The 22114-nt window shown below is 35.7% G+C and overlaps 2 protein-coding genes across 3 annotated transcripts; one reads left to right on the top strand and one right to left on the bottom strand.

The window, feature by feature from the left end:
* Positions 1–6316: 6316 nt before the first annotated feature.
* LOC107787754 (uncharacterized) lies at positions 6317–14050 on the top strand. Of its 2 annotated transcripts, none has more exons than XM_016609367.2 (7): positions 6317–6860; positions 8063–8162; positions 8731–8796; positions 11949–12063; positions 12841–12923; positions 13066–13127; positions 13622–14050. In XM_016609367.2, the coding sequence occupies exons 1-7, from the start codon at positions 6685–6687 to the stop codon at positions 13728–13730; spliced, it is 711 nt and encodes a 236-aa protein (XP_016464853.1). In that variant the 5' UTR covers positions 6317–6684; the 3' UTR covers positions 13731–14050. The 2 variants fall into 2 exon arrangements, with proteins under 2 accessions (XP_016464853.1, XP_016464854.1); XM_016609368.2 differs by having other exon boundaries at positions 13066–13147; positions 13622–13762.
* A 579-nt stretch (positions 14051–14629) lies between these two features.
* On the bottom strand, positions 14630–20740 carry LOC107787753 (AUGMIN subunit 2). The gene is made up of 6 exons (XM_016609366.2): positions 20485–20740; positions 20264–20389; positions 19857–19961; positions 18801–18869; positions 16016–16129; positions 14630–15209 (listed from the first exon to the last, which is right to left on the bottom strand). Exons 1-6 carry the CDS (start codon positions 20611–20613, stop codon positions 14868–14870), a joined length of 885 nt encoding a protein of 294 aa, XP_016464852.1. The 5' UTR covers positions 20614–20740; the 3' UTR covers positions 14630–14867.
* Positions 20741–22114: the final 1374 nt, after the last annotated feature.

A 22114-nucleotide genomic window follows, 5' to 3' on the forward strand; every position in this document is an offset into this window, starting at 1 on the left:
CTACTCAGGTTAGGCTTGATACTTACTAAGTACCATTGTGGTGTACTCATACTATATTTTTGCACATTGTTTGTGCAGTTCCAGGTACGTCTGCCCATGCCGGACACTAGAGTTGATTGAGTTGTTACTTGGGAGACTTCAAGATATACTTGCTCCACGTCTGCAGGCCTTGGAGTCACCTTCCCTTTTATTCTGTTTACTATTGTAGTTCTTTCAGACGGTGATGTAGTAGTTGCCCTAGTTTTACTCTATAGAGCTTATGACTCAGTTCCACCAATTTTTGGGTAGCGTATTGTTGAGATTATGTTTTGTATCGGAAGGTTATATCAGTTATTCAGCTTTATTTTAGTATTTTGATAATTTTTTCTACCAAGTTATTATTATTTGTTAGGGTTACCTAGTCATAGAGACTAGGTGCCTTCACCACATCATGCGGAGGAAAATTAGGGTCGTGACAAAAATGTGTCTCGGATATTCTCCTAACTTAATTTAATCAACAATTCAACAAGCTCTTTCGATTACTTAAAAGAATCACTGAATTAAACCAAACGAAATAGTGCAAAGGTAATAACCCAAAATATTTCTCTTTCGATTAAATAATTCGGTGAGCAAAATTACAATCAATTCAAAGCTCCATAAATGAAGTCATGCAAAATACTAGAGTTAAATTATAAAAATATCAATCTAAATACCATATTTATCAAACCCTAAATTAATTCTTTAAAGAATAAGAAAATGGGAATTCAATCCAAACTCGGGTTGTCACGAACCAAAATCCACTATAGGTCGCGATGGCGCCTAACGTCGCCGCCAGGCAAGCCAACGATAGTTGATCCACTTAATTACTCATTTTTATTCCATTTGAAATCATAATTTCCATTAATTAAATAGTATGAAATAGAATTTACAGGGTGAAACAATGATGATTACATGAACTACCATACTAAATATCCAGTAGGAACCCCCAAAACCCGTTGTCACAAGTGCATGAGTATCAACTAGGAAATATGATAAAATACAACATCTGTCTGGAATACAAATTAGACAGGAGAATGTAAATAACTCTGATGGAGACTCTGTTTGCTGTGGACTCGTAACATGGGATGCAACTCACCTAAGTCCATGCAACAGCAGCACCTCTATGCCCACAAGACCACTAGACATATATGTACATGCACAAAATGTGCAGCAAGTGTAGCATGAGTACGTAAAATAACGTGTACCCAGTAAATATCTAGTCTAACCTCGAAGAAGTAGTGACGAGGGATCGACTTTGACACTCACTATGGGCTAACAATAAAATATCAAAATTATAATTTAGCATGGATTATGTAAATACAGCTGGAAACTCAATAACAAGAAATAGATAAACAGTTCTTTCACTGATAGTAAATCCCAAATTAATTTCCATCGTTTAACAAATTGATCTCTCAAGCCAATGAAACAATATCAATTATAATTGGACTTTAAGTATTATTACGCACGAATTATGCCGAGGTCGTACGACCCGATCCAACATACAAATATATAAATTGTGCACTGCCGAGGGTCGAACGACATGAACCATAGATGCATCTATCTTCTACCAAGGCATTCGGTCGGCTCCACGAGAAAAAATAATAATTTATAAACAACCGATTCAAGATTTTTAAGAGGCTAATATTTAAAGAAATACCAATTCTCATTAACGGTCAAGTGACCCGTCCAAAACTCAAGTAAATGAATTTAACCTTTTACAATTCATTTATCAAGTTACAATATGATTTAAGCAATTAAATTAACAGGTAGGGTACAAACATCGCAAGTATAATATGATTTGGGTCCTAGAATACCCGGACATAAGCATAATTAGTAGCTACGTACGGACTCTTGTCACCTCGTGCGTACGCAGCCCCCACAAATAGAAGCACATATTAAATCAATTCACCTATGGGGTTAATTCCCTCTTACAATGTTAGATAAGAGACTTTCCTCGCTCCAAAGTTCCAAAACCGGCTCCAAAGCTTTTTCTAACAACTCAAACCGGCGCCCGTCGCTCCAAAACTAGTAAATAAATGTAAAATTCCATGAACATATACTCTAATACTCATTATAAGTCAATTTATAACAATTTTCAACTCCGCTAGAAAAATTGATAAAGCCACCCTCGGGCCCACGTGCCCGAATTCCGAAAATTTCTAAAGATAATCATTACCCATGATACTACGAACTCAAATGTATAATTTATTCCCAACTCCATGTCCAATTTCGTGGTTAAAATCCAAAAATATTAATTTCTAGGTTTTCATTCAAAATCCCAAATTTCTACCAATTTTCATGTTTAAATTGTTATACAAACCATGTATTTAACTTGAAATAGGTGGGAATCACTTACCTTGTGTTGCTTGATGAAAATTTCCCATTGAAGCTCTCCAAAATCGCCCCAACCGAGTGAAAAATGAGAGAAAATGGGCCAAATCCCATTTTTAAAAGAACCTTCTGCCCAAACGATTTTTTGCATCTACGGGTCACTAGCCGCTTCTGCGGTCTACCATCCACTTCTGCGGAGTTCACTCTTGCGACCAACTGCTTCTGCGGTCTCAACCCCGTTTCTGCGGGTGCGCATCTACGCAAAATCGTCCGTTTCTACGGACCAGCCTCCCCACTCATTCCCGCTTCTGCGCCAATTGCACCACATCTAACCAAGATTGGCTCACTATATCTTCTTCTTCAAAATTATCTTCTTGTGGGAACTCACTTTCCTTAGCCAATTCTTCCGCCTCGACCTTCATTTTCATGATTGTTGCACTAATTCTTTGTATAGCCTTTTGATTTTCATCTTGTTACTCGGCTACTTGGTTCATCATGTCAATAATATAAGCAACACACTCTACATCCTCCACTTTATTGCTCCTATCATACTCACAAACATTATTAAAAATATCATAATAAGGGCTCAGAGAAGGGTAAAAAGAATAAGGACAACCATCCTAATGGCCACCTTGACAACCACACACATTACAAAAATTCCACTCATAAGATTGAGATTCACAATTTTGCCACAAGTGTGGTCCTCCACAATATGGACAGGGATCACCAAAATAAGAATAACCAATATTCAACCAATTCTCACTCCAAGATGCCATGTAAAAAAATATGATACTAACTACACTAAAATAAAATTAAAAACTTGAATAGAAAAAAGTAAAAGTCTAATCTAGCAAAACAGTCAATTTTAAAGTCCCCGACAACGACACCAAAAACTTGTTGCTCTCAAATGCACACGCAAGTATACGTGGTCGTACAAGTAATATAGGATTGTAAGTCCAGATATCATACCCACAGGGACTTGTGATTAACTATCAACTAAATTAAACCCAAACAATTAATCTATTCAAGTGAATCCTAAAGTATGAATAATTAATTCAAACTAATCTAGAGTAACAAACTAAGAGATTAAAGGAATAAGTTGGCGGAATTAGACATGAATTCAATGAGAGACGATATTCTAGAGCATGGGTTAGCTGACAATCTCGTTGAGTCTTTCATTTAAATTGTCTAATTAATTTATCTGGTTTATTGATTGGTAGGGTTAATATTAGTCGTAGCCTTCTCCCGAAGTACTACTCACCTATTCAAGCTAACCTAACGCCTATATTCCTATGAAATTAGGATTAACAAGAACGCATTAATAATTCCTGTATAATAACCAAGCAAGGCAATTATGTATATCCCTATCCTAACCGCAAATTTGTTCCCGATAATCAGGTTCAGGATCTCTCTCTACTCAATCTTATATGCAATCTAGAATTCCCTCTCCCGAGTTCAATCCTAGATTCGTAGATAGTATTCAATTGGTGATCAAGCAATCAAATAATTAAGCGCAAGATTGAATAAATAAACCAAAATGATAAAATAATAAGAACAATTCAAGCTTCAAACTACAATGTTCATGTAGCACCCCAAAACTCCAGAACTAATAAACCATGAGATTAAAGGGAAAAAAGAGAAGAAAAATTAGTTAGAAGCCTCCTCCAAGCATGGTGTGTGTTCATCCACGTGAATTATCCTTCAAAGTATGTTAGATCTCCTCTAAATTAGGTTTAGACTTGCTTTTATACGAGTTTGGGTGGGTAGGGGGTCTTGGGCCGAAATAACCTTGTCCTGGGCGAAGTAGGAGATGTTTCCTGTCACCAGCGCCCAGGGTAGCGTGGGGCGCTAGCCCTGTCGCTGGAAAAATAAACATTCTAGAAATTGGGCCACATATAGCGCCCCAAGCAGCCTGTGGCCCTCGAAATCGCCATTTTTAACTTTTTCTCCCTTTTGGCTCTAGTCTCGCACCTTTCGTCCCCTATTGCCTCCGGATGATTCCTACATATAAAAACACCACAAATAAGCATAAATCAATACATTTTACATTCTAATTCCACGAAACACGAGTAAAATATGAGGCGATATACATATAAATATATATACTTTAATCCAGATATCAGCTATCCCACACTTGCAGATGCTAATACGTTTAAATTTCAAGTTAGGAGCAATGGATAACCCGCCCGAGTGTGAACGCCGCTAGGTCTTGGGATAGACCAACTATTCCCACGACTGCATTTGCCATTGTTTGTCAGATATATTTTTTAGAATAATCAACTTGATCTAAGTTTCGATTTTAGAATATAAATTAAAATTTGTGGATTAATTCAAGCTTATGGATTCCTGTGTTAATTGAAGTTTAAATTACTTTATTGTATTTTATTATTATTTTTAGCCCCGACTAGTCTTGTCCCTCCGCTTAGGGGGAGGGGCGATCAACGAGACGTATTGGATATCCTTTAGAGGTGCTTAAGTAGTTTGAGCCTGCTACAGGTGTTGAAGACGGAGGTGACGAATTACGTGGCTAGAGGCAGACTTTCTATTTACAGTTGGCATGCTACCTTGACCGTTCCAATTCTTTTAGACTTTGTTGTATTTAGATTTTAGACTCTTATGTTATTCCTGAAGAATGTCCCGAAGAATAATGTACTCAAGTTTCTACTTAGAGGCTCATGACTTTGACAATTGATTTAGCTTTATAAACGTTCTAGAGTTAAATGCTTTATTTAGGTTGTCTCACAGTATTTACTTTAGATGTTGTTGGTTTTATTTCGATTATTGAGATCAGATAAGTCCTTCACGCACCTAGTTATGCATAAATAGATATTTTTGGGGTATTATTACTTATAATTTACTCGTTCCACATTTTTAAGGAAGAGCTAGCATAGAAGTAAATTCCATATGGTCATTTTCATTATTCAGAAAAGTATGACCCCCTATTACAACTTCTTTTTCTGTGAAAGAATAAATTATTTTCAAATAACAATCCAAAAAGAGAAAAGCAAAATATCAACGTAATGCGAAAGAGAATGAAGAATTTCTTATTTTCTATAGTGAAGAGACAATACTTATTCTTAAGCCATTGCTTCATTTAGTAATCAAAGAGTCGAGCACAAATTCGTTTTACATATTTAACAAAATTCCTTTTCTTTTGTTTCTCTTTGTCTAAAGCTTTCATTCCCAAAGTTAAAGGCAAAAGGAGGAGCTTTGTCTTTAAATGCCTTTTGGAAAGGGAAGTGAGTGAGAAGCTGTCAGTGCGTCAGCTCGCACTTCCTTTCTTTCCTTTAGGAAAATCTTTTTTTCTCAATACTGACAATGCCAACCCCCACGCATGTTATAAAACACACAATATAAATAATTAGATATATTCTTTCTTTAATAGTATAAAGTTTTTAAAGAAAGTATAATCATATAATTCAACATGATATCAAAATATGAAAAAAATTCTTAGTTCAAATCACACCATCATCAATTATAAAAAGAATTTTTACATTCTTGATAAAGAAAAAGGTAATGAGATTTGCAGGTTCAAATCACCATTATTAGCAGCCACGTACACAAAATTAACACAAGCACGATATATTATTACAATTTAACTCGTAAGTTCAACTATGTTTGGTTCTTAAGTCATATTAAAAAAAGACTGTTAGTTGCACTAAGTTCTCGTTATGCGCAAGGTCCTGGAAGGACAAGACCAGAAGGGTCTGTCGTTCACAGTCTTACCCTGCATTTCTGCAAGAAACTGTTTTCGCGGTTCTTAAGTTATATTCTTATCTCATATTGGTATTTACTCTCTATCATTTCTTCAAGCCTATTAAATATATACATATTATTTTTAACATAAATCTATTTATAAGCATATGTTAAAAAATAAAAAGGTACCTCCCATAACAACCCTTTCCTTTTCTTCCATCAATTTTAAATTCACATAAAAACAAACTTAAAATTACATTATAGCAGTTGTATTGTTTTCTTTTCAGTTGTAGCAACCAACCTTTTTGTCATAACTACGTGCGATCCTTCATAGATTCCCTCCTTTTTCTCTCAATCTTTACCTTTCTTCCAACTCTACAACTTGATTTTTTTTTTCTCATTATTGATGCCCATGCATCTGTTAAAGAATCTCAACTCCATCTTCAAAACCTTGAACTCTCCTTACTGGCCTTTTCTTTTACTTCTTTATTTTGATTTATTCTGAGTTTCCAAGCTGTGGCCAAAGAACAAGACAATCAGTCTTGGCACATTTTTGTGTATATAATATAGCTTTATGCCCAAGAATACAGAAACAACAGAGCTCTCTGTTTTAAACTTTCCTTTTTTGGTATGTGAAATATGGCAAGTTCATCTGGTATGAATATTAAAGAAGGGATAAATTCATGTAGCGGGAATAATTCGATAGGGGGAAGAGATACTTCTTCTTCTTCTTCACCTACAAGTTTTCAACAAAATCAGGTTTCAATGGATTGGACTCCAGAAGAACAAGCTATCTTGGAGGAAGGTTTGGTAAAGTGAGTAAATCTTTTAAGTCTTGATTTGATTGATAACTTGTTGTTTCTCTTTGTGGGGTTGGCGCCTGTAAATTACTTGCTTGTTGTTGTGGTTAATTGTTAAGCTTTGTGATTGGTATAATGATGAATAAGTCAATTTTTGCATGTTATATTTGCTAGGTACAAATATACAATCTGTGAGGATTCATTTAGCCGATCCTCACTGGCTTGAATTAATCTGTGTGGACTAACATAAATCGAGCCTAGTTGCTGTTGTGCAAATATATGATTTTTTTAATTTTTAGTTTGATTAAGGTGGTGTTAGCTCTTTCCTTCTTATGGCAAGAATTCCTTTATGATATTGGATATCATTCCTTTTTCTTTTGTTTCTACTTTATATGCTCCCTATTTTACTTCTTTCAGCAGTTAGAATTAGTTAACCATGTGAGAAGGTGCTTTAACAGTATATTTAACAAAGTTGTAACATTATTGTCGTTTTTCGTTTGATTGAAACTGAGGACTTTAGGCATATATGGTCTAATGACTAGTGTTCTCTGGTTCACTTGGTTTCTTCTGTGATAATCTCAAACAAGTACCTGAAAACACTGCCCTCCCCATATGAAGTTTTAAGTGATTTTGGACCAATGGTGGAGCCACATCTTTTCAGTAGTAGTCTTGTCCGAAAACCTCAGACAAAAAGCCAGCTTAAGAGTACCAAGGTTCTGAAAGAGAGACAAGCCTTAAGGCAACTAAAGCTAGGAACGCAGGCTAAAGTTATCTTACTGAGATAGGAAGTGCGAGACATGATATGAGGAACAACATTTGAGAGTGTCACTAAAGATTATGAACACAAGTTCTCTTACTTACGAAATAGAGGTCTTGAAGTGAGGAAAAGAATTTGAATAGTTCTGTCATCAGCATTTCTAACTATTGCTATTCGGTTTATGATATGATCTGAACCTAGTTTTAGACTCTGCTAACTTCTAGTATTAGAAATGAATTTTTTATTTTATTTTTTTAAAAAGGATAACGGATAAATTTTAGGCTGATGTTTCTTTACTTCCTTCGTTTATCTTGTCAAACGTGTTGATCTCTTATTTCTAGTAGAGGTTTATCTCTTTAAGCTACTTTTCTCAAGGGTCTAGAGTTCATTTGTATTTACTGAAGCTCCATATCTAGGACAACTATTGAACCTGGGAAATAACTCTTAAAAATAACTGCAGATATGCCTCCGAGACAAGCATATCCCGTTATGCAAAAATTGCAATTTCGCTGAAGAACAAGACTGTTCGTGATGTGGCATTACGATGCAAATGGACCACAGTAAGTGCTCCTAGCTGCTGCATTTTGTAGCTAAAAACTCTCCCTGAACTTGATACTTAAAACAAAAATATAACCAGAAAAAGTAAAAAAAGCCTGAATTTATTACTTTGAAAACAAAATATAGACAAGCATACATCTAACAATCAACTACACCTAAGCCCCAGATAAGCCATAGCTAGTACTAAAAGCATTGAAATTCTTCACCACAACACAGTTACACGCATTGTTTTCTGCATATTAGCAGGCATTAGATCTGTTCCTCAAGTTTTGTTGTTACCATGCATTTGTCTTTGATGTTCATATTGGTTCTCTTTACTTCTCATCCTTTACCATGTTCTTTCTCTTTCTTCCCGGGTCTGGCCACTTAAGAATTTCATTTGCTATTCCTTCTTTTTTAAAACTCTTTTTTGCATCATTTAGAATCCTTATAGTTGTAGTTATATGGTTAAGAAGAAATTGAGTTAACATAGTAGCTATTATATTGTATACGTATAATTTTCAATTTTTTTGGAGCAAGTTTTCCTCTTGTTATAGTGTTGTTGTACTGACTGTGTTACTATCCCTGTAGAAAAAGGAAAACAGCAAGAGAAGGAAAGATGACGCAAATCTATTGAAGAAAAATAAAGATAGAAAGGTAAACACTTGTGTTTATCTCTTGTGTTGATATTGATTTCCCTATCTCTTTGAGCTCATTTTATTTACGAAACAGCACCATGAGAATAAGGAGTCTGTGAAGTCCAATAATAGGTCAAAATAATTTAAATCTTTAGTATTAAACAATGAAGTGGTACTGCATTCCCTTCTAAACATCTTGAGTTCATTTCCTTCCAAACTGTCTGTGTAACGCATGGTGGTATGAATTAGATGGAACTTTAAGTCGCTTTTCTATCTTCTGGATCCTGCCTCTGTCCTCCTTTAGGTTGGTCGGCATTCCCCATATCGCTGCAAATAAGTTTGTAAACATGCTCCTAATTTGCAAAGAATTCAACTTCTATATACTGATAGTGTAAAAGGTACAATATAAGGTCACTTGAAAAACAACATCCTTAATAAATGGGATTAGCAACTAGGGAAATAAGGTAGGTAACCTGCTACAACAGGTTAAAGTACATTGACAGCTTAACGGTCAGTGTATGTAAGTTATCAAATGATCAGCAATGTAGGAACTAGAGATCCGGGTGCTCCTCTGCTTTCTCACATCTTCTGAAGGTTGTAATTCCATTCTTTTGAAGTTTCTATTGATTAAGGCATGAACACATCACTTTTAAAGGTACAATGTTCTTCCACAAGATTCTCCGAGCCCACTGACCATATCTTCCCGTTATGACCAGCAAATTATAGCGTGATCCAACGAAGAAGGTTCCATTCTCTTCTGCTTTTCAGACCTAAGTTGCTCGGATACGGGTGCGGGTGTCCAACACGGGTGCGGATCTAGAGGTCGGATCCTTCGAGATGTAAATTCTAAGATTCGGGGATACGGATCCTAGTACGGATACGGGTGGGGGATCCGACTAAAAATAATTCAAAAAAAATAAAAGTATACCTAAATTATGAGGAATTTGGTGGAATACTTATGTATAGCTTGTAAAGTGTGGATTTCTTTTTTATTCTCAAGTTATAGATAAGTAAAGAATTGATTTCCTGGATAAGGTATGCTATTTTCTTCAAATTCGCCCTAGTTTTGGTTCTGATTTCGGGAATCAAATTGTATCCCGTCTCGAATTTTTCCATCCGTCACGGTCATTTTGACCAAATCCGGTACGGATCCCATACCCACACTCATACTAGTGTCGTGTCGACACGGGTACGGCACCTAAACTGCCGTGTCGGAGCAACTTAGTTTCAGACTAATCTGGCTTTTGAGATATTTCTGAAGAGCTACTTTATGTATCTCCCAGTCATAGAAGTTCCTCCAAGAAACTTATCTCCAGTGACCTATTGTTTCTCCTACAGCTTCCAGTTGTAGCTTCTTGACCTGTAGTAAATCTAACAGTGTGCAACATGTGTTGGACACATTTTCTTGATTGGCAAACACGTCATCGCTAGTATGATTTCTAACATGTAAACCCTCAAGAAGTGTCTTTCTGAACAATTATCTTAATCCTCATGCTCTTGGTTTGATGAGAGTAGTCGAGAGAACTCCCTAAGCAACAGAACATAAGTTGTGTGATTATCTTCCTCTCTTTCACCGTCTTCTACTTTGTTTCCTAGTTTTACTAAAACCCGTAATGAACAATATGTTAGAATGCTGCACGTTGGTTGAGGGAATAGACTGTTGTCTCCTTATATGGTCTTGAATAATTCTCACCTCATGATCTCTTTTTTGGGTTGAGTTACGCATTATATCAATTTTCTTAACATTGTATTAGAGCCAAACCTATCCTTATTCTTTGTTTACTCTTATGTTGGATCACCATAATATTGTTCATATTCCAAATGTCCAATCCTGGGCATGCTTCTGGAGAGGGGACGGAGGGGTGTTAGAATGTCCCATATTGATTGGGAATGAGGTGTTGTCTCCTTATATGATTTTGGGCAATTCTCACATCATGATCTTGCTTATGGGATTGAGTTAAGCCCATAGTGCCTTTTCTTAACAGACCAATGTTTGTAAGACTTTCAGCATTAGCTGGTTCTTATGATCCTCTAAAGAATGGTTATTCACAGACCAATCTTGTCTACCTGTGTTAACAATAAAACACCAGATAGTATCTCCTATCAACTTCCAGCTAATTGTAGCAAAATGGATAAAAAAAACAGTTATCCATCCATATTATCCACTAAAAAACGGGTTGGATAATGAACTTTTTGAAAATGGGTCAAATATGGATAACAACCATATTATCCACTTAGAAAATGTATAACCAATGGATAACTAATGGGTTTAACTTTTACATTTGTCAAGACTCAAATTGGGGGTTCCTCAAGCTTGGGAGACTAGGAATTCTCCCGAAAGTAATCATATTCAAAAAGATATCCATATTATCCGCTTGTTAACTCATTTTCTACCCGTATTAAATATAGATCGGGTCGAATTCGACCCGCCCATATTCGACCCGACTCTCGCGTTTGCTACCCCTTAACCTAACTAACATCATTAACCTACCCCCGACTTTGTACTTGGATAATATGAGTGCAAGGATTTTGAAGGACTCAGAGCTTCCTGCAAAAGTGAACCTTGCATTATTTGTGGCTACCTCAAAATTTTTGTCTCTTTTATTAACTCTCTTTATTTAGATGATGACATGATTTGACCCTAGAATTTTCTCTTCCCATTGAGGAGGGGGACTATTTATAATGTTAAGTTGCTAATATATTTCTGTGAATGTGATGTAAGATCCAAGCATAGATCAAACAGAAATGACTAAAAAAATTCATCTGCTTATAGAGTCTGGAAACCTAAATATCATAGTCAGACATTGCTTAACGAAAGGAATGGTCACAGATCTCTCAAACTAAAGTAGCTGTTACCTCGTGATTTATTTGGCAGCTCTCGAAGCTGCACATTATGCCGTCCTAATCAGTCTAAAATTGTAGAGTTTAATCCCAGTAAAAGTTCAACTACTTTCTCTACAATACTAGCACCTCGATTGTCGCTTAACAAAAAATTCATAGAAATTATGAAGAGCATGTTTTATCTTGATCTTTCCCTCTTGCATGCTTTTGGAAAGTTGTTTGTAATGAGGCTATCGGAATTCATCACTGGTGTTTTAGGTCATTTCTATTTGGCTTACTTTGATGTATACCTCCAGAGGCTCAAGGAAATGTGTTACATTCTTTTCTCAGGAAAAATTGACTGATCCTACTGCAGCGTCGTCCCCTGTAGTAATCCAGCCTGGTTATGTTCCATATGCTCAAGGAGTGGTTTCAAATAAGAGTGACGGTTTCACCTCATATCATGGTCAGTTTCACTTCTTCTCAAGAATAGTTAGTAGATTAAAATTGCTCTTTTTCTTTAGCATGAAATTTAGATATCTGAATTATGTCTTGTTGGTGTTCATCATAAAAAACACTTGAAACTACATTCTTACATTTTAAGTTCTTTGTCAATGTTAACTCAATATTTTAAAAATAAATAAATAAATCCTCCATATGAGAAGTGATGAAAACTTTGATGAAACTTAAATCTATGAAGTATAAAGATTTGAGGTCCCCAACTAGCATAGGATGGAGTTATTGATTGATTAAGAATTTGAGATGCATTAATTAAATGATAGTTCTATGTTGGCAATCTGGACACTATTCTGATTGTTTTCAAAAGTGAAAAGCGCAAAATAGCGACATGGTCCATGTGATTTTAAGCGAAATATGAGAAGCAAAGCGCGCACAATCTATTGGACATGTAAAGAATACCAATTATATCTGAGTTTAGTACTATAATGATCAACTCACGATTAGAATAACTAACTTTCGCGTCCAATATATAATAACGTCGATATTAATTCAACTCCTCAGAGTTGAGATTCAAACAACAGCTTCTCACTGGGCTAATGTTGCAACTCATTGTTTGAAGCGTGAACTTGGCTGAATCGTATAGCATATGTAAGAACTAAGATGTTGAGGTCTACAAGTTTTGGGGACAAGTACACCTGATATCTCAAGTTAAAGCATCTTATAATGTTCTTCTCATCTAATTCCAACTTCTTTTATTCTGAAAAGTAGAATTTGTTCATTGCAGCCACAGTCAGTGTCACCACGCAGCTTATTCATCAAAATGCTCGGATCTTTCAACAGATTTCCGCGAATCTTGTAACACATCAAGTAAGTATGCAGCTTATCTGATATAATTTTAACTTTTTTCTTGTAAACACCTGATATCTGATATATTGGGGCCTCTCCATAATAGGCCCTCTCATTAAACGACGATAACTCTACACTTATATGCTCCACTTCTTTCTTGCAGATACACGAGAATACTCGACTTTTGTGTCAAGCTCGAGATAACATCTTCATGATTTTACAAAAGTACGTCTGAAGTCTCTTGAGTATGCCTGCTCCTTTACATCTTCTATATTTTTTCTGCAGTATGTAAAGTCCATCCACTAGGTTAGTAACTGCTCCCCATTACCCTCATTCTTGTGATCATTTTGATTCTCATGGAATGTACCTACTGTCCCATTTGTAGGATATTATTTTTTGCCTCTTGTCCCCCTAGTTTGTTTTCAGTGCAGGAAAATATTAAGACAAGTTACATACTACAACAGGTTACACTGATAGTGCAAATATTCTTTGCAATACATCATTTTTTATTTGGGATAAAAGGCAAGCACTACTAGAAATTCGAACATGATCATCGAGTGAGCCAGAAATCCTTATTTTCTGGGTCACTTGAGAGCTTTGCGTTACTTGTGATACTAATATTTAGCTTTGTTCATTATTCTTTTACTTGTGGCTGTTTAACTGCATTGTTAACTTAAGTATGGAAGCAGCCGTTAACCTAAGATGTACCAAATTTGCAGGTTGAATGAGTCGTCATACATACTGAAGCAAATGCCACCACTTCCTGTTAAGTTAGATGAAGAACTTGCCAACTCTATCCTTCCCCCTTCGACTCATGCAATTGGGTGATGATACTCACCACACGATCCGCGGCTATTCATCTTAAGATTTTACAGAGGGTAAAAGGCTGCCCTGCTTTTGTCATCTCCACAGCGGAGAGAGCAAGAGAAAGAAAGAAAACGAAGAGTTGACCGACTTGAGTACATTTGTTGGGCATACTGTACTTGCTTTGTTGCAACCTTTCGCGGTAGAAATCATAGCTCATGCTCGAAAACACTCTACATTCATAAAATAGAGTTTACATTAGAGTGATTATCAAGTTAAGAGTCTACCTATTCTCACTCTTTTCTTGCCCACCTCATCAATTATATGCTTTGGTAAGTTAGTCAGCTAAGCGTCTGCCTATTGTCACATTTTCTCGCCTACCTTACCTATTTGAACAACAATCTGGATTTAACTTAAACGGTAATTTATAAGGGTACTGACAATGGATTTTCACGTTACCATTTATTGTAGTTAGCAGGGGCGGATTTAGGGGGCGGAAGGGTGTTCACCCGAACCCCCATTTCACTGTATATGTAAGGCAAAATCTGTTTTTTTACCTCTATATATTATGTTTTGAATCTCCTTGACAGCCCAAAAGCATAGCTTAGTAGTCAAGGGGGTTCATGGTTCTATTCCCACTAGCTACAATCCTTTTAATTTTTTTCTTTTTTTGATCCCCTTGACTGTAATCCTACCTCCGCTAGGTGGACTCGGTCCTTCACGATGTAGCCATATATTCTGAAACCGTTTGTTCAAAACCCAAAAAAAAAAAGTAATTAAATAAATAGCAGCATGGGAGGAAAGAAAATTTGGATACTCTTGTACCTAATCATTCCATCTGGAGAGGAACCAAAGATTACTTATTTACATAGACTAGATTTTACGTGTTATTGAAACGAAGATGTGTAACTGGAGAATGAATATTTCTATGAAAAAACATCTTTTCATTTTGAACACTGTTTGAAATGGCTTCAGTTCAAGAGTAAAACCAAACAAATATCACGCCCCGTATTCATGGAACTGGTGAAAAAGAATAAGAAGAAAAAAACACCCATCAGACACCGAAAATACAATCACCTAAATGAATACAAAGATGATCAAAATGATAAATCCATGGGAACGGGGGATAACAAATACACAGCAGCCCAAGTATTGATACCATTATGAGATGTTCTTAACTGAAGGAGGCCATGACAATCTCCTGTGGCCCATACCATCACCTTTTGCAATTTCACTACCTTCTTGTGGCTCACTTTCTTGCCTTCTCAGGCTTCCAACGGCTAAATCATCAAAGCTTGACTCTGATCTCCATGGGGGAGGAGTCACACAATCAGTATCTCCAAGTGTTCTTTGTGAAGGCTCGTTGCTTGGTGTTGTAGACAAGGAAGAAGAATGACCAACTCTCAAAGCATGCAGTGTTGCAATTGACTCTCTCATCGCAGACATGGCTTCAAAGAATCGGGTGCTAGAAGCTAAAGCAACAGGAATTGGACGAAGCATTTCCTACATTAATTAAAACATCAAACTTGAGAATCCAATGCAACTTGGTATCTTGTTTAAAATATTTGATCTTATTTTTCCTATCCATATATGTGAATTTATAAAGTTCTCCTGCATGTTTCATGCAACAGATCCAAGCATTTCACAGATTAAAGCTAATTCAGGGTCTCGAAAAGGAATAATCCCATGTGTATTTTGAGGGTTTAACTCACCAGTTACGCAATAAAAAAAGAATGCAACACTGCACTAATGATTTCATGGATTCCTAGTTCCTTTAAAACTTTTTTGGTTAAAACTTCTAGCATCAGTCTTACCTGAGCGCACATACAAACATGTACTGCTTCTGTACAGATTCAAACGCTCTAACATCTAGTTGCATCATCCATCTCCGTGCATATTTGTCAGTTATAGCCCCCAATAACTACACCACTTCATTTATTCTTTCCATCTTATAGGGATTCACAATTTTCTTTCCATCAAAGTGTATGCAAACTACAGTGACATGCCCATCCACAAAATGAAAATTAATATTTCCTTGCATCAAACAAATAGGAATAAAAAAATGAGCACCACCAAGCACCTGACAACTGTCACCAGGAGAGATATATGCTAATGTGATGGTTCCATTTACCCTTACTAATTCAGGAATCCCCACATGCAAAATAAAATAATAGCTTCCACACAAAACACATTACTTTAGTACAGCATTATGAATGATGCTTCAACACTCAAAACAATCATAACAAATTAGTTTTATATTTACAACATATGAAGAACGAGTTAATCGGCAGGAGAAAGGAAAAGCATACCACCCAAACTGTTGGCGGTTCTTTAAAATTCTGACTCCATTGAAAATCTGTTACAGAGGCCGTTAAAGCACCATAATCATTAGCAGCCCTCATCAGCAATTCTGAAAATTGTTTCTGCACAATTCAATAGCATTAGGCATCTATATCTATTGGCTTGTTAAAGGCTGAATGATTAAATGAACAGTTGAAAAAGCTAAAGACTGAATATAGAAGCATCTGAGTTCTTTCACAAGGTAAATATTGTAAAGTAGGGTGCGTTAAAAGTGAAGTGTTGTTATAATTGGTATCTAGTTAGTCGCTCATCGACTAAATATAAGATGTAGATTCCGTTCTACAACTATAAATAGGTGAGTCTTGTATTCCATTATCCTCGTGTTAGCAAAACATCTCTTTTCTTATCTTAGTTTTTCTCACTGGGTGTTCAAGTTTCAAAGGGCCACAAGACAAGGACTAAGCAGTAGCTCTTCTGAAGAGCTCCACAGATATGCGCGTGTGTGTGTGTCATCAATTGTTGTTGTTCTTCTACTTTTTTTTAGTGCGCCAGAGGCACGGTAATGGGGAACAGACACCAGGGACATGCATGGTCAGATGGAACGGTCATCAGAACTAAGAGCAATGCCGCTAGAATGAGCACCACAAAGGGACAAGAATAATGCACTTATGGAAAAAAAAAAAAAAAGGAAGAGCTTTGATTGGGCAATTGTCTTAAGTGGTCACTCTGTGACCAATTGCCCATAGCCACACCCTCACGACCATTCACTCATAGCCAAGCTACGGAGCTACAAGTGTTTGGAATGATGATCTTGAAGATGGAAGCTTCAACAAACCCTTTGTAAATGAGGTCCACAACATGTTACACATTGCAACAATGGAAGAAAGGACCTAACTTGGAGCTTGGAGCTGAAGAAGAAGCCCTTGGACAGCACTTGAAGGTTGCAGGAACTGTAGCTGAGGCATTACACAATCACAGAGGAGAGCTGGGAGACTGTTATTGCTGTCGCGGAGCTCATGGAGCAATCAAGGAAGAAGGATTGGAACTAGCAGTCACAGCGATTGTAGAAGAGCCTGAGTCGACTGAATATAACGATCGCGGATCTTGAAGGGCAATCGCGATGACCAACTGGAGGCTCATTTTCAGCATTTAGCTAATGACGTTTTAAGCCTTTTGAAGGGTTATTTTGGGCAAGCTATGTAATAAATAGGCTTAGTATAATTAGCCCAATACCTAGTTTCATTCTTTAGCTTTTGATGAACATGATAATGGAGATTCTAGCTTCTCTAGTGAGTATGTACTATGTAGTGAGTAATTAGTGGTTACTTTAGTGAGTACTTTGTTAGTGAGTTTCTTAATTGCTTTGAGACTTTGCTCTCGGATTGAAAAGAGCTCCAATCTACTGAGTATCCTAATAGTTTAGGTGCTAATAGATTGTATCTTTGGGTGATTACGTGTTGATTAATCAAATAATTACTAGTTCCCTTTCAATTTTGTATCTAACTTCTATCCTTTTAATTCCTTGTTATTTTCAAATCCTTTTTCTTGTTTGTGATAGTGATAATCTTGGCATCAGAGATAGGTTAAACAATTTCTTGTTGATTGTTTTTTATTATAAAATCAGAGAAAAAATCCGAAAATTACCCAAAATAGAAAGTTCTTGCTTGGTTGGAGTTTGATTTCTGTGGATGAATTCGAGTTTTGGTTGTTAATTACTGTTGAGATTTTTTTGGAGAAAATATGTGAATCAATTGTTGTTGCAAATCAATCAAATGAGATCTGAGAATTGGAAATTCAATTGAAGAACATTGTTGAACTTTGGGCTTGAGTTTGAAAATCAAAATCTGAAAAATAGTTTTTGAAAACGATTGGGTGTGATTGAAAGTTGTTCTATATACTTGTTAGAATTGTATCTGAAGTGGAGAGTGTTTGGAATCAATTTGGTTGGGATTTGAATCAAATTTTGGGAGAAAGCTGAAGCTAGTTTGTTAAGCCTTGAAGAGCACCTGAACCCAGTTGAAGGTCCTCGATCGCCGGCTTCAAGCTGCTTCCGCGGAAGGCAGAAATCCACTTGTGCATCGCGACCGCGAAGGTTTTTCAGGCCACAAGGGCAGCGATTGCGACTCCAGGACCGCGATAGCGGTCGCACCATCAGTTTTCTTGCACCAGAAACTACAGGTTTTAACAGCGTTCCGCAAGGGCGCGATTGTGACTCCAGGACTGCAATAGCGGTCGCACCATCAGTTTTCTTGCACCAGAAACTACAGGTTTTGACAGTGTTTTTGGGTTCGAATTTGGGATTTTCCACTCCGTTTCAATTTTTTAAAATTTTCCTACCTAATTAACACTAAGTAAATTGTCCCTACTTGTGTTTAGCTAGTTTTTGAGCTTTGCGTCATTATTTCCGTGCTAATTGCCTTAAAGCTTTGTTTCTTTGTTAATGTTGCGACTTTGTTGGTTCAAGTCCGTATTTGCTTGTCCGTCCTTGAGAACACAGAACTTCCACTCCATTCCGAAGACGATTGGAACTTGTTGTGAAGCCTTGGGCCTTCGTTTAAACGTTGAATTCTATTCAACAATATTATGCTATTCAAACACAATGAATCTAATAAAATTGTAATCTATAAAAGTTCTTCCACAAAACGATGTTGATTTTTCCCAATCTTCAACAAAAACGGTATTTGCGATAATGATAAGCTCTTCAGTAGTCATTATATCTTTGGTCAAGCATCTATCTCTAGAGGTCTAGGTATTCCAGGAAGATAAGCTGATTACAGTTGGCAAGTAACAAACCTGATATTCAGCTTCAACAGGAATACAATCCAACGAATATGGTTGTTGAAGGCGAGCTATTATGCGGTCCTACAAAATCCACAGAAGATTTTTATGCAAACACAACAGCAAAATGAAACAAATATGGAAAGAAATCATAATGACAAAATAAATAAATAAATTATGTAATTCTGCTATTGGATGAAATTTGCTTCACTAAGACCAAATAAAGTTGCCAATGCTCTTTGCTAGAACAACTGCAAGCTAATGCAAGAATTCTTGATAAAATTTTCTGGTCTCATCTCAGGGCAGGCCTTACTTTCTTCCACTGCATTTCAATAAAATGTTCCTTTTTTGTTTTTGATAAGTAACGTTTCAATAAAATGTTCTCCGTCTTAAATATTGAAGGTTTTCACATTACAAGCAGCATTCAGTAGAGCTACTGACTGATCAATAACTCCTACACATTGCACGACTCCACTCCCTCTTTCTTTCTTTTCCACTCACTACCACTGACTCCTGCATGCAAGAATACAAGAGTGCACAAAGAAGCACATCCATAATACTTTCATGAATACAGCTGTCCACAAACAAAAAGACCATGCAGCTGTACTCGAAGAAACCAGCAAATGCATCACACACGCATAGAGAAACCAACATCATTCTTCCTTTTCACCGTCTGTACTAGATATTGCAGAAACAAAGTTCTTTATTTCATATTATCCTTGCATGAATAGATCTTTAATTCATTCAGCGAACAAAACCTACACAAATCAACAACCACTTGAACAAACATATTCATATCTCGAAATTCTTGTTGTTTTTTTCTGTGTCTTAATGTGTTTATTCTGATGGTCCTAAATAATTATGTCCAGAAAGTGCACATGCTGCATGTGATGGTCCCTCCGCTGGAAAACACGAAAGCATTGACGAATGGAAGAACATCAATCATTTGACAGGAGGGAATTTTGTTTAGTTTCAGAAAGGTGGACAGAGAAGATCACGATGAAATTTGAATATCACCAAATGTAAAACTACACCGAAAATAGAAGTTAAAACGCAGATTAAGCCAATTACCTTATTCTGAATAACGTCCTTCAAAATAGTAGTAATCCTTTGCAATGTTTCAATCTTCTTTTCCATTTCACTGACATGTGTGAGATGAGCAACATTTTTGTCCTCCTAAAGTTGTAGCACAGTACTACGTTAGTTCATGATATCATCTAAAAGAGTACATTTTTCAATTACCAAAGCTAGATAGAGAACAATATCGAATAATTTAGGTGTGTAAGTTGTAAAATTTTCAAATTATTTTGAACTGTTAAGTAACCATGCCCTGCTGAAATGGATAGGGCATATGCAAATGCAATATTAGGGTCAAGTAAAAAGTCGAAGTGATATAAATTCACACCACATTCACTAGCAGAACATCGTGTTGGGTAATTTAAAAAGGATGAAATTCTTTAGAATCTGAAGAATGTCACCTTTCGACCTTGAAGTTCGACTTGTAAATCAGCAATTTTCCTTTGAACAGCAGTGAGTTCCTTCAAGACCCTTATCAAATCATCACCATTTTCACCAGTGGTTGTGGATAAATTTTGGATCTCCTCCTAAACAACGGGAATAATTTTTAAATCTCAAATGTGAATTGCTACAAAAATCAGCAGTACAAGAAATAATTTTTAAAAAAGAAAAAAGTGTGGACCTGGGAATTGGGAGGTGTCTGAAGAGAGAAGCCGAGTTCAGAAGCAATAGAAAGAGCATCAGACATTCCACCAAGTCTTCTCATTGGTTTCCTTCCAACCCATGTAGGATTTGACTCGCTTCCCATCATCGCATTTGGATTTGGATTAGGATTTGGATTTGCCTCTCTCTCTCTCTTTACACACAATGTTTACCAACTTCAAATTTTTTAAACTTCAAGTTCCGGTCGGCCAGATCGTTTCCGCAATAAAGTTCCTTCGTTGTTAGTATTACTTAGATCCCTTTAGTTTTGGAAAACAGCACTTCCGCCCCCTTGTGTTTGGAATATATGGTAGATACATCCTTTTTGCCAATAATCTAAGGCACAGTAGTCGCCATGCCTGTAGGAATTAATTAAAGGTTTTTCCAGGGGAAAATATAAGTAGACAATATTTAAGAAACTTTTCAACAGATAGGCAGCTAAATAAATATATTCTTAGTAGGAAGCTATAAATATAGACCGAGAATCATGTTTTTAAAAAATCCAAAGCATTCAATTTAAGCAACACACTTCCTAAATTAGTGCCGAATAATAACGAAGAGATTAATGTGTTTTCTATTGCTACGTGCATATATAAGACTAGTCTTAGATTACGTGCTTTGCGCGAGTTTTCCATATCAATAAGTAAATAATTTTTGAAAAGTAACAATGTGTTTGAATTATAAAACAAAAATAAGCTATATAACTTTCTAATAATATGAATATTGTTCTCACTTAGCTAGCTAAATAAATGATGAAATCTTTGCCCAATGAAAGTTCTTAGAGTTTATAATAATATCTTATAAAATTATTGTCAAATACCAAACCAAACAAGTAAAAACAAAAAATAGTACGATGATTTGTCAAATAATATAAATTAAAAATCTGAATCTTGTGATCTTAGCTTTAGGAATGAAGAGGTTGCCCTATAGCTCCTACAGTTCTTTTGATAATGGTAATTAATGTAAATTTTTAAAATAATTAATATCGAGTTAATAATTTACAAAAACTAAATTAACATATAGAAAAATATAGAGAGCCACTATTTATTGGAATGTTTTCAAAAAGAAATAAAAATAATTAATGATAATTCATTTTAAAATATTTTAACTTATACTATTTCATCCTCATTGCTTCGAGTTTTAATCGTTAATAGAAAAATATTATTAAGTCATGTTATTTTTTAATTATTGAGTAAGTTTTAATTATTTAAAATATATTTTTATTTATCTTGTGTATGATGTTAGCAGGTTAAAATAATTATTGAGTGTAGTTGACAAATATTATACAAAACAAATGCAATAAATAAAATTCTAATTGATTTAAAAACTCTAAATATTAGGAAAATTAACATGGAAGATATTGTAGTCAAAAAATAGATTACACTTGAATGACATACGTATATGTTTTTAAAAAATAATTATATAAATTGATATACATACAATAGTTTAAATATTTAATTAAGAGAAAAGTGTACATTGACTGAAACTTTGAAATGCTTTATAAAATTATGATATGCACGTTCCTAGTACCTACAAAAAGTAGGGAAAATTATATACAAATTGTTTGATTTATATAAGATAAAATTTAAATGATTTTGATATCCTAAATA

Source organism: Nicotiana tabacum, chromosome 15 (assembly GCF_000715075.1).
Source record: "Nicotiana tabacum cultivar K326 chromosome 15, ASM71507v2, whole genome shotgun sequence".
Classification (NCBI taxonomy): domain Eukaryota; kingdom Viridiplantae; phylum Streptophyta; class Magnoliopsida; order Solanales; family Solanaceae; genus Nicotiana; species Nicotiana tabacum.